The 12,931-nt window shown below is 40.2% G+C and overlaps 1 protein-coding gene across 2 annotated transcripts in view; it reads left to right on the plus strand.

Annotated features, from left to right (window-relative positions):
* MFSD6 (major facilitator superfamily domain containing 6) overlaps positions 1–9,637 on the plus strand; it is a 41,470-nt gene extending 31,833 nt beyond the window's left edge. The window contains exons 4-8 of one of the 2 annotated variants that reach the window (XM_034786017.1): positions 445–606; positions 1,268–1,366; positions 3,666–3,946; positions 7,086–7,104; positions 7,298–7,439. In XM_034786017.1, the coding sequence (XP_034641908.1) occupies positions 445–606; positions 1,268–1,366; positions 3,666–3,946; positions 7,086–7,104; positions 7,298–7,308 (572 nt within the window). In that variant the 3' untranslated portion in view covers positions 7,309–7,439. Of the gene's footprint in view, positions 1–444; positions 607–1,267; positions 1,367–3,665; positions 3,947–7,085; positions 7,105–7,297 lie in introns of both variants that reach the window. The other variant, XM_034786016.1, reaches the window with a different exon arrangement.
* Positions 9,638–12,931: the final 3,294 nt, after the last annotated feature.

Consider the following 12,931-nt stretch of genomic DNA (forward strand, 5'->3'; position numbering starts at 1 on the left):
TGTATGAGGTAAATTGAAAAATACTATTTCTTATTTTTACAGTGCAAATTTTTGTAATAAAAAATGAGCACTGTGCACTTGTATTCTGTATTGTAATAGAAAGCCGTATATTTGAAAATGTAGAAAAACATCAAAAATATTTAATAAATTTCACTTAGTATTCTATTTTACGATTAATCGTGATTTTTTAAAAATGCAATTAATTTTTTGAGTTAATTGCGTGAGTTAACTGCGATTAATTGACATCTCTAGGCAGGTTGGGCATCACAGGAAAAAATTGAAAGTTTTTTTTATTTCATGAAAGACTGAGGAATATGGCTGACTTTTTTGTACTTTATTATAAACACTTCCTTCCCAGGACATTTAACTGCTGCTGTCAACTAATAAATGAAAACCGATCATGACAGCATACTTAGTGCTTTCTAAAATGTTTCCTCTCCATAGGTGTAACCCATGCAGCCATATGGGCAGCTTGTATTTCGTATCTTAGTGCTGCAGTGCCTCCAGAATTAAGAACTTCAGCTCAGGGGATTCTACAAGGTCTCCACTTAGGTCTGGGCAGAGGATGTGGGGCTATGATCGGAGGGGTTTTGGTCAACTATCTTGGTAAGCAAACATTTTATTTAAGTGTGATTGCAGTTTCTTAGTAGTGCAGCAAAACTAGACTAAAAGCATATGTACACTTAATGTATTGCTAATGAAGCCATATTTGTTACACTCAATCACATAAAAAATCTATTTATACACATGTAGCTTTGTACATTGATAATTATATGTGTATGTGTTTGTAATATTATGCCTTGAATTTTTAGTATTATGTGAGCATATCCACCCCTAAGCACTGCCCTGTCCTCAGCTAGGCAGCTGGATGAATCCTTCATGAGATGACCAATGGCTGTTCACTATTGTGTGGTTGTCATGCAACCTCTGCACACTCAATCGAGAAGTGAAAACATAATTTGTTCAGAATCCATGTAAAATAACCTGCTGCTGAAAGTGCCAGGAGGGGGCAGGAAATAACCTAATGAGTTTGATCTTGGATGGACTCTGATGTGGTATCCGGAGTAGATCAAAAGGACTGCTCATCCACACGGAGATTAGTAGAAGATCATACAAAATGGGCTGCTATGGTTGCAAGCCTCCAGCAATGGAGATGCCATATAAAAAGAAAGTTTAATGGGAATTTAAGCGCCGAATGAAGTCATCACAATATCTGTCTTTTCCTGTATTACCTAAACAAATGCTCTAAAAATAATTCTCATTACAGGGGCTGCTGCAACATTCAGGGGGATAGGAATGGCCTGTTTAGTAATCCTGCTACTCTTCGCATTAATCCAGTGGCTAGCTGTTCCTGATGAAAAAGAAGGTAAATACTCAGGTCAATGAGACCAAGACTGTTCCTATGCTCTTAACTCAAGACACTGTGTGATATTTGAGATATTTGGTCATAATACAGGAAAACTAGCCCAGAATCATTCCACAGGAGCTGTGACATTATTTTTTTCATTAATCCTATATATTATTATTTTTACAGACAGAGAATAAACCTGTTTCATAGAGATGAAAAATAATAAGCAAACATTTAGTGTCTTTTACCCAAATGTTATTTTTATTCCATACTAAAACCTAGGTAGATCTGAAGTTCATTTTTCTTTATCCTAAAAATACAAGGGTTGTCCTTCAATAGTTCTTGAGTTGCCTGGGTTTAAGAACGTTCAAATATTTGTTTTGCCTTAATTTTTTCCACCTGTGTTCAAGTGATAATGGCACAAAAGAGAAACTTGGACGGGATAATCGCTGTTTGTTGCATATGGAGTACATGTGTGAACCTCCCAAATGGATTCATATTTTTCTCTTGGGACATAGTTCTCTAGAATTTAATATTCCAATTATTCTTTTTCCTTCTGCATCTGTGTACTTGTTTGTAAATCTTAAACATAAATCTTGCATCCACTTAAATGTAAGCCTAACTTTAAGCATTGTAATAGTCTCATTGATTTAAATGGGATTACTCACATGAGTATAGCTAAGCATGTGATTAATTGTGTGCCATAGCAGTGCCTTAAGTATTTTACTTGTTTGTATTTTATTTAAGCTTTCTTTTGAAAATGTCTGAGGAAAAATTAGTATATGTCATCTCTAGGCTGTTTTACATGACACAGAACTATTGCTTTAAAAATCTAGCCTACTTATTTTTTATATATATATAAAATAAAATAAAATATATTCTGGATCGCTGCAGAACATATATAAAAAAAAAATGTTCTGCAGCAATCCAGAATCTTTAGGGCACAGTTTGTTAGGCAATAAATCACTGCATTGATCAGATATTTCCAGGCAATTGTTAAAACCATCTTGGTCTGAAACAGCATCATGTCACCTATAAGAACTGAGGGGAAAGTGGATCATTTCTATCCTGTGTTAGAACTGGCTGCTTGTAGCCAAAACCACCATGACAGATGCTTGGGTTTCCTTTGTTGTCACCAACTCCCTAATTTCTCTGTAACTTCCTGGGGAAGAGGTTTCTCTGGTCTGTCCATCAGAAGAACAGTAAATGCATAAATTTAAAGTCAGAAGACACTATCATGATCATCTAGTCTGATATCCTGTATAACACAGGCCACAGAATTTCATCACATGATGCCTGGTGGTTATAACTATGAATGGTCAGTCACAAGGAAAGAGTTGGGTGTAAAGAGTAAAGTTTACTATTTTGTTCAAAAGCCTTATTAAATTGCACTTAACATGGAAATACAAACATATACTGAAACAAAAACCGATTCCTGGAAACCTGCATGCCTTGGTGCAGCAGTGCTGCAGAGAGACGTGAATCCAGGTCAAGGCTGGAGTAGCTTTCCTGGGCAGCTCGTAGGTGATTGATGTGCTTGGTGGCCTCTCTGCTGTTATGTGTCTGACACTTGTCACTGAGGTTACAGGTGCAGCTCTTCTGTATGTATGATGCCCAGATTGAAAACAGTCCTTTTCAAATCAAAAGTAAAACTGTGATAGAGCCACATTCTTAACTGTGTATGTACAATAGAAGTGTGTGTTAGGGAGGGAACAGTGTAATTCTTACTGCCAGGGTGATGAGGCACCTCACCACCACCTGCCCTTAGGATGAGGGAGCTTTTTCTGTGCTGCCTGGGGCTCAGCTCTCTGAAGCCACCAGCCTCTGGCAACGCAAGCACTGGCTTCCAGGCTCCACAGGCCTCTCTGTCTCTGTACATGTTAGAGATAAGTGCCCACCAACCCACGAATCCTCCCTCTGGAGTGTGCAGCCTCTGCTCCACTGAACACTCCCTGGACTTGTGGATTACCTTTTGGTGGTCTGTCTGAACTTGCAGACCTAAAAGAACATAATTTTTAGTGTATATGCATAACTCTGCATATTTTCCAAACATACATCTCACAATGATTATTTGATGACCAGTGTGACACGGGCTTTCATTAGAGACCTTACATGACATTCTTTTGGTGAGCCCAGAGGAATCCTTGTACCCACTGCCAGTTGGTATCAAGAGGTCCTTGAATCACAGTTAGGGAACAGAGTAATTCTTAGTGTGTTGCAAAGCATGTTTGTGTATGTTCATGTTCAGTGCTTTGATTCTCAATTTCCTTGTAATGATCACTGACTTCATTGATGATTATGTTGCCCTATACTTCAGAGAAGACAATGCTGGCAGAAAGGATCCCAGTGCCTTCCAGCCCTGTTCCCATAGCAACCATCGACCTCATACATCAACAGTCAGAAGATATCATGCCTCGAACTGAGCCCAGACTTCCTCCCAAGAAAACGAAGCACCAAGAAGAACAGGAAGATGTGAACAAGCCTGCATGGGGGATCAGTTCTTCTCCCTGGGTTACTCTGGCTTACGCTGTCTATCAAATAAAGGAGATGGTACAGCTGTCTAAAAGCAATCTGATGCCTGAAAACCAGCCTTTGCAGGTAACCCGCTCTTAATACACAATGTTCATATCACCATTAATGTTAACCTAAAAATATCCTGCCGAAGGTTTTAAGACCAAATATAATCTACAGCACCATAACATTATTAATATCTGGCAAGCATTCTCCATCAATATATCAGAAACTTGGAGTTGTGTAAAGCAATAGTTGAACAATAGTAACAAATACAGTTGCTGCATGTGTATGATACAGGGGGAGTGTTCAGTAATTCATTTGAGCAGATCTTTCTGCTACTTATAGTCTAATTTCCACTTTCTCCTCTTACCCTTTGTCATGACAAGGTGGGATATACTGGGATTGCCTCTTAAATTGACAGTGTTTTCATATTAGTTTGAACACATTTGTGTACTTGCAGAACTTTTGTGGCTTCAGGGTGAGCATTAACAAAGTTGCATAATTATTAAGGTGTAACATGCCTGTCTATCTTTTTTTTTTTTTTTTTTTTTTTCCCGTTTTAATTAAATGTTTCCTTTTAGAGATTAGCCTGGAGGCATGGGGGGAGTGAGAATTGCCAAACATCCAAACTATGGTGGAAATGGGCACCCCAGCGAATTAATAATGGAATATGAAGCCCTTCACCCACTGGAGCTTGGCCTGGGCTTGTGGTGACTGAAAGTGACTACGACTTGAGAGCTGTTCTGTGGCCTGTGTGAAATGAGTTGTTGTTTTCCAGTGTTCACATTACAGAATCCCCCAGCACCCTTATTAGGAATCTTGGCAGAGGGGCCAAGGATTGGACGGACTCAGAGACTGGACTATCATCCGATCTTTTGGGGTGCTCCCTCCAGAACGGAGTTGGAGCACAGTGGTTGTTGGTGAGGCAATGTAGGGAAACTTGTGCTGCTGCTGTCAATGCTGGTTTTTAAAACAGTGTGGGTAATAAACTTCCTGTCTGCCTGGGGAAGGAGTGGTGCAGTTTCCCCCTTGCATATTTGCCATCCTATATGCACCCAAATGTCATTTCCACCAGTCCTACCTTTGGAAGGTGATGATTTTGGACATGACTTTGCAGATGTGGCAAAGCAACATTTGAATAAATCCCAACTTCACCAGCTGTCTCCCTTCTCCCCCATTGGCCTACATTCTTGTAAACATCCCTACGCATATATTCCCTTCTCAGTATGCATGCTGAGCTTGCATTAGCTTTGATGAGACTAACTTGCATGCCTCAGGGAGAGTGAGCATCCATATTGAAATGACTCTAGAATGTCTGTTTATACAAGAAGAATTTCAGACACACACATCTTGGAAAAATCAAATGTCTCCTTTTGAATGACAATGAAATCCTCATTGACACAATGCTGTAGTGTTACTCTCTACACATGCCACTTGCCCAAGCAATTTTCCATCAGTCTTCTCTTAAGCAATTATTAATATAAGCCCAGCCCTGTTGGTGGCATCAATTGGAGAATGGCAGTCACACAGAATCTGCCATACTTCCCAGGGCAAGAAAACTGGTTTATTGTTTGTGGTAAGCTCTAGGAGAGAGAATCAACAAATGTTCATAATGTTGGAGATACTCTCAGTAAATGACTTGAGCAATTAGGAAGGACTCTCAAGTCTTTTATTGCCTCCTATAACTCTCTGCCATCTTCAGGAACATGGTCTCTTAATAACCTCTTTCCCCCTCTCATAACTTCATGCAGCTACTCATGGAGCCTTTTTATTAATGCTATTAAATGTTGGGCATCGCATTATCTACTCCACACGTGACTGATAGAACTGAGGACCATTCCTTAGATAGGATTGTTAGCATTTATGGGAACAACGAATCTTTGTTGGGAGAAAATTGTTTTATTAAGGCCCCAATCCTGCAGTTGGATCTGCACTGGTATATCTTTGCACCCATGCAATGCCCCACTGTCTCTCATTAAGGCCTGTGTTTTTAGGGTCAGACATCCAAAAACGTATTTCTTGCTCAACCAAATCCAAATTTTAAAATTAGGTTAAATATGACTCTTAATGTTTCCTCTCTCCCCTGGCTGGTTGCACTCGTATCAGGGCAGTCTGCTGTTCTGCAACTGGCCAGTTTCAATGATCTCGGTCTTCCGGAGTGTGAATAAAAGATGGCCAATGAGCATTCAACCCTATCACGACAAGAAGACACTTAAGCACCTGCAAAGCATAGCTTCTTTTCCCACTGTATTGTATGTAAAATTTTGGTATTTAAAAACTAGTGTAGACCCAGAATGAAGCAGTATTCCACACACATGATGCATCTCAGCTCCATGAAGCTAAAGATATATTTAATCATTTCAGCTCCTTGGAGAAATTGCCTGCTTTCAAAAGAACACACCCACATTTTAATTCTAAAAATTAAAAAACAAACTTCCTATGCATTGCTGTTGCTTTATTTCACCTTTTTCTTTTAGCCTGAATTTAACAAAACACTAAACCCAGAAAAGGCTGCCTAGCTATCTTGTTAAACATTTTAAATGGCATTCCTAAATGAATTCACATGAAAGTTGGTCATTTGAAGGAGAAACTTGAGCATAGAAAAGGGGATTAATGACAGAAAAACTTTGGTTCCTCCTCATTTCACATTACTGCTTGCTTATAGTAATCCTTCAAGGAAAGAGCATGCTCACCACTCTAATTACTTGATACAAAACAAATCTTCCAAGATAAATCATGAGGTTAGAAGATGTTGTAGTACTAATATTGTACAAGACTTTTTTTGTCTTTGGCCCTCAGGGAATGCAGCTAGCATTTGTCTTTAAAATAAGATCACATAATCTGGGAACGCTTTTAAAAATGTGCACTGAGCCTTTTAGAAAATTGTTCTTAACTATTTTCTTCTTGACTGAACCAGAGAATTGCCTGCTTGAATCACTGACCTAACCGTTATTACTAAGAAAAGGCCTATTGCTAAGTAAATTGGATGAAATTTATGTGCTTTTACTGCAAAAGTGCTGTCACTCAGTGGCTCTGAGAAATACCTTACTTAGAAAAAATGTTAAGGAAATATAGGTGGATTTGCAGACGGGAGCATGAAGTATGTTTTTAGCAAACAATGCACTCATAATGATTATTGTCTGTATACAGTAGAAGACTATTCATAGTTTTTGTCTTAAAACATAGCGAGTTTGTTTTTTGCATGCTTCTTGTGGAAGTGCAGTTAGGAAAAAAAATGGAAGGTAAGTTTTCTGCTTGTTGTTACATTCATATGTAGATAACATTACTATCTTATTGCTTTCCTGCTTTATGTTCACTTGCTGTGTTGCATGCATTCAGTGTAAGAACAGTTTCCGAATGTGTCTGAATGCATTTTCCCATAGGGTAGTGTAATGAGAGTATGCACTTACATTTGCATGTGTTCTCTCTCTTTAGAAAGCCAGTGAGAATCAGAGTGCTCCAGCAGCCAGTCCAACAGAACAGCCCCCAAATCTGAGAGAAAATGATGAATCCAGAGATTGTTCAATACCTGCAGCGACACTGAACTCCCAAACTGACCCAGAGCCCCTTAGTGTGGGATCAGCTTCCCTCTGTCAGTAACGCTCCATCTGCTGCTGCAGGGCACTAAGATGACTTCGTCTTATCAAATCCACTGCATGAAAGCGTGCTGCTCTGCTGGGAAATGGTGGAACAAGAGCTCAAAAGAGCCCTTCACCTTATGTGACTAGGAACTACAGGCGCTCAGCACGTCTTGAAATCAGACACATCACATGATGCAGCACAAGCTTTTAAATATTTAAGACCATTTATATGACAATATACAATAGCAACATTGCAGGGGAAGCTAAAGGTCTAGAAGGCTTGGTAGAGGAAATGGGACTGAATCTCACTGCCTTAGAAATTCTCAGTTGCTTTGCTAAAGTTTGGTCAAATGTTATGAGATTCTTTGCAATCTGTAGAGAAAGGGGAGCTTATACTGACAGTTGTGTAATGTGGGAAAAAAAAAACACTAAGTCACTTGATATAATTTCCCCTATTTGATCAATTAGTTTAAATTTAATTTTTCCCCACAGAGAAACTAAACTGGAGAAGAAAACACTATGGTCTTTCTTTTTAGGAGAAAAATTGCATTTCCCTGGAAAAGTTAAATAAACTAAGAGACACTAGACAAAGTAAATACATAAATAAAGGTGCAGCCTAGTCTTTTGCAAAGACTTCTCAAAAACCTTGAATAGCTTCAGCAAGAATGTTTTTATAATGTGGTGATGGATAAAGTGACACCAAGTGGAATCTTTGAATAGTAAAGCTGCCATTAACGCTCTTCCGAGAGGTAGGTTTACTTTGTCAAGGCATAAACTTTTGAAAAGGGCATTTTAGAAAAAACCAAATGGAGGTGAGGTTAAATCAACTCAGTATGCTTACAGCCCTTCACTAAACGGGGTGTTTGCTAAATGTATGTGTGTATAATTTTAGGTTTGATGATATGCCCAAGACCACAGACCTTGGTCAAGATTGGGCAGTTTGAGATTGATTGAGTGTGTCCACTGGAAATATCTTTTTATTTTATTTTTTATTTCATCATATTAAATATTGTTGAACTAAGTGTTCCTACTGTGGTTATGTATAGAAGATAATAAGAGCTTCAAGTGCCTGGGGAGGGAATTGCCTGTAAATCATAATGATTGGGGGTAGGGAGGGGGAGATGCTGTTAACAGGAGTTTCAATGAGCAAAACCCTCCGAAATAAAGAAACATGATTAAATTGACCGTATGTTTAGAGACTTGTTTTACACAGTGTCAGACACTGGAAGATTTTGAGTTATGTCTAGTCATGCTTTTCAATGTTAACTGTAGCCAGCCCACTGGCTGGTTCATAACACAGATTGCTGCTGAGAGGAGAACTTGGGTTCAAGGTTGAAATCAATGGGCTGGCATGGGGTGTAAGTCAGGACAGTGTTTGTCCCAGTGTCTCACATCCGTGAACTGATCCTGAGGGGCTGAGCCCATGTAGCTTCCATTGAAGTGACTAGGAACTGCAGGTACTCAGCCTGTCTTGGAATCAGACACGTGCTCAGCAGGCTTCCTTGCAGAAGGTGCATGCTGCCTCACTTGACTTCAGTGCACAGCCGGTGGCATGATACAGCTGGGTGTGAGGGAGGAAGAGAAGAATGATGGTTTAGAATGAAGCGGTGAGTGGAAATTCCAGACCCTTTGATCCCCAGTTGGATGAACTAAGGCCTCCCCTGCTATCCTCGCACATGCCTTAGCAAGGCCTATGGGGCTGAGGTCAAGCGCACACATTGGTGCCTGGGAGCAGCACCACAAAGAGAGTACAATTAAATGTTAATAACTAGCCACTAGTTATGTTTTGCACTTGAACTTAAATGTACTGTACTGTAAATTCTCATGACTCGTTGAAGTGTCCTTTAAAATCAGAAATGTATTTATTGTATGTTTGTATAACATTTTGGGAATGGAGAACTGAATGGGTGACAGGCTAAAGGTGTTAAATCTTCTCAGCTAAGCGAAAACATTTATACAGAGTTAATGCAATATGGTGTTACCTCAACTTCTACTGAACAGCACCTACATTGTGAGGTGGATATCTTACATATTGTGTTTACACTTCCAAATTGTTGTTTTGAAATACCTGCTCTTTTGGAACTGTACATTCATTCCCTGTTGCAAAGTGAACATGTACACATGGGTTTTGATATTTGTGAAAATTGTAAAAGTGCAGTAAGAAAAATATAAAATATCTATAATGTGTTTAAAAGAACCTGTCTGAATATTTTTATTAAATTTCCCATTTTAGGTATTCACATATTGGCCACATACCTGATGATAATCTGAGTTTAAAAAAAATCAATCCTAAACAGCTTTGGCAAGGTTCTCCCAGGAAAGATTTTGCGTTGCCTTAATGTATACGAGGTGAAAGGCAAATCAGTATCTCAAATCAAAATCTGTTTGTGGGGGGGAGCAGAATGTAGGAGCAAATCACCCAAGTCTCATGGTAATGGAAAGCTAGTAGTGGGATGATCTATAAGGGGTCAGTGCATCCCAAACAGCCCGGCATAGATGGATGAGTGTGGTTTGAGTTATGCAAGTTCTTATTGCAGGCCAAGAGATAAAGTAGAAAGTGGTCTCAGCTGCCACTTGTAACCACATTTTCATACCTTTCTGAATATTTGTATCTTAGCCCCAATAAACCCATTTAAGCAGCCATCTTCAACGTCTGATTCTAGTCCTCTTAGCTGCAAATTCCTAACTAAATGAATATATTTGCACCAGTGTGTCCAGTAGCAGTGTTTGTTGGCACAGTGAAGTTTATCTTGACAGAACAAATTTAATTTGCGTTTTTCTTCTGACTGCTTAATTTGTGGGGCATGTGGGAGCAGCAGAAGGGGGAGACCTTGGGAATCTATAGATCTTCCATACTCATTAAGGGGAAATCTACAAACCCCAACCAGAAGCTGGGAGTGGATGACGGGATGGATCACTTGATGATTGCATGTTCTGTATATTCCCTCTGAAGCACATGGCATTGGCTGCTGTCAGAAGTCAGGATACTGGGCTAGATGGACCATTGGTCTGACCCAGTAAGGCCATTCTTATGTTCCTCCTCTTCAACCGTACCTATCTGACCATCGCCACACTGTGGTTCTGCTGAGGTTTGGCTCTTCTGTAGGCATGGAGAAGACTGGGAAGATTTCACACTATGCAAACACTTCTCTGGGGGTTAGGGGGAAATAGAGAAACACCTCTTTGAAGCAGCAGGGGAACTGCACCCTTTAGATGTGTTGAGGTACAAGACCAAAGGACCTCAACCTCCCCCAAAAAGACAGGTGCACCCCCCTGTCTGACTGCTCTTTGTGACGTGTACTGTTTTCATAAAGTGGTTAAAATGAACCAAGCAAACGTTGCTAGCTGAAAAATATTTTTATTTAAAAGCTTGACACAGCATAGTATGTCGAGTGCACTGTACATGAAATTCATATATTTCCAAAACCTGAAATTGTTGAAAAAAATAAATGAAGCAGAGGATAAAATAGTATACAAGCCTTCGTTAAGGGAGGAAGGATGCTCTAATGGTAAAGACACAGGCCTGGGGCTTAGGAGATCTGGGTTCTGCTCTCACAAAGACTTAGTGTGTGACCTTGGGATGTCACTTTCAACTCTCGCAGTGCTCCTCTAAAATGGGGATAGTACCAACCTATCTCACTGGCACTCCTGTGAGATAGGAGTGCCAGAGGATAAATTCCAGTGTTTTGTAAAGTGCTCAGAAACCAAGTGGGCGATTGGGGGGGGGTTGTTTATAAGTACATAGATAAACATTCATAAATCCTCAAAGTTCATGATCGTAGCGATATTTGGAGGCTTTAAAGGTTTGTTTTAATGTTCTTTGTGAGCTAGTCATTAAAACATTTGTGTGTATCTCAGGCTGCTGTTGCTCTTCTCCCCTGGGGGTGCGGGGCGAGGTGTTTGAAGCAGCCACCCTACTTGATCATCTACTGAAAAATATTGAGAAAACAGGTAAAGTGCAGGAAAAATTCAACTGTATTGTATTGTTTTTTTCCCCCGCAGTGAACATATTAATGTTAATAGTGAGCTATGTGAGTATATGCTTATGGAGGTGCAGGCAGTCCCTGTACATCACCTTGTGGCTCAGTTTGGTACTGCAGCAGTGCCTTCATTTCCCTTGATGGGGGGGGGGGGGGGGGCATAGGTTTGCTTTAACACCCGGAGGGGAGCTAACACACACTAACAACATAAAGTTCTCTTTTATCAAGGCTTCAGGACAGGAGTAATTCAATTAAAACCCGCCCATAAGGTCCTCACCTCAGAACCTGTTTCAACTTCAAAATTTAAATCCATAAACAAAGCCTCTAGTTAAGCTCCAGGACACCGACTAGCCTGAGAGAAAACAACCAACACCTGTTATCACATGCACAGTTTCTACTTCCCTCTCTCTTGTTTCTTTTCTGTTTATCTAGCCCAGCCCTAGGGTGGAGCAGGGTCTTCTTGATTACACCCCAGGCTGTCCTAGCTGTAGGTTCCAGCCTGTCCCTTAAAGGGGTAGTACATTTCTTCACAAGGATAATATATTCATGTGTGGGGGCATCACCACCAATCTATTAGCTGCTTTGTTTCATAAAGCTCAAGGGGGTTGCCTGGATTTAAATTGGGACAAGATATGTCCCTTAAAAAAAAAAAATCATGATTGTGAACCTTCAGCCACCTGAGCACTGTGGCTGAAAATCCTTTACTTGCTTCAGTATGGTGCAGAGAGCCTGAAATGTGTCCTACTACATTGCCTTTCCTTGACGAGCCAGATATTTATAACAATACATTTCAAGTACTTAGCTTCAACTATGCAGGTGTAACATAAACCTCCTCCAGCCATGTAAGGCCATTGTGCTCGAGGAGAGATCCACCCGTCTGCAACGCAGCCAAAGAACTTGGACTTTATCCACCTCTCCTGTGGTTCTGACCACTGTTTGGTGAATGTATCTACTACTGTGATGGGTTTATCTTGCTAGTAGTAGAAAGCACCAAAGCAAGCCCAATATGATGCCGGGACTGGGATGGAGAGATGTGGCCGTGAATCTAGCCGAGTCCTCCCCCCGTATTTTATTGGTGACAATTACAGACTTGTTCGGTAGAGCCCTCTTGCTGCTAACATAATCATGGTCCCGGTTTGGTTTATAAATTTTAATAAGTAGGGCTTATCTTCTCTCACACACCCGCTGTATGGCTATAGAATGAGCTTGGCTTCCTGAATGAGCGAGATGGTCTAATGGTGTTTAATTAGGTGTTAGGCTTCTCTTTACTGAAAAACAGAAAAAATCTCATTTTAAAATTTTAATTTAAACTCTAGAGCCTCCTGGAGTCTCCCAATAATTCTCTCTGGGAAGTGCTAATACAAAGGCAAGCTCTGATGACTTTTCAGTGTAAGGAGGCACCCATGTATATGGTAAGCGGTTCCTTTTTAGCACTGTTTTATGGGTCCCATCTCGTGTCTTCCCACCCCCCACCATGGGGAGACTAGCAACTGCGACATCTCCAAGCA

This window comes from Trachemys scripta, chromosome 11, assembly GCF_013100865.1.
Source record: "Trachemys scripta elegans isolate TJP31775 chromosome 11, CAS_Tse_1.0, whole genome shotgun sequence".
Taxonomy (NCBI): domain Eukaryota; kingdom Metazoa; phylum Chordata; order Testudines; family Emydidae; genus Trachemys; species Trachemys scripta.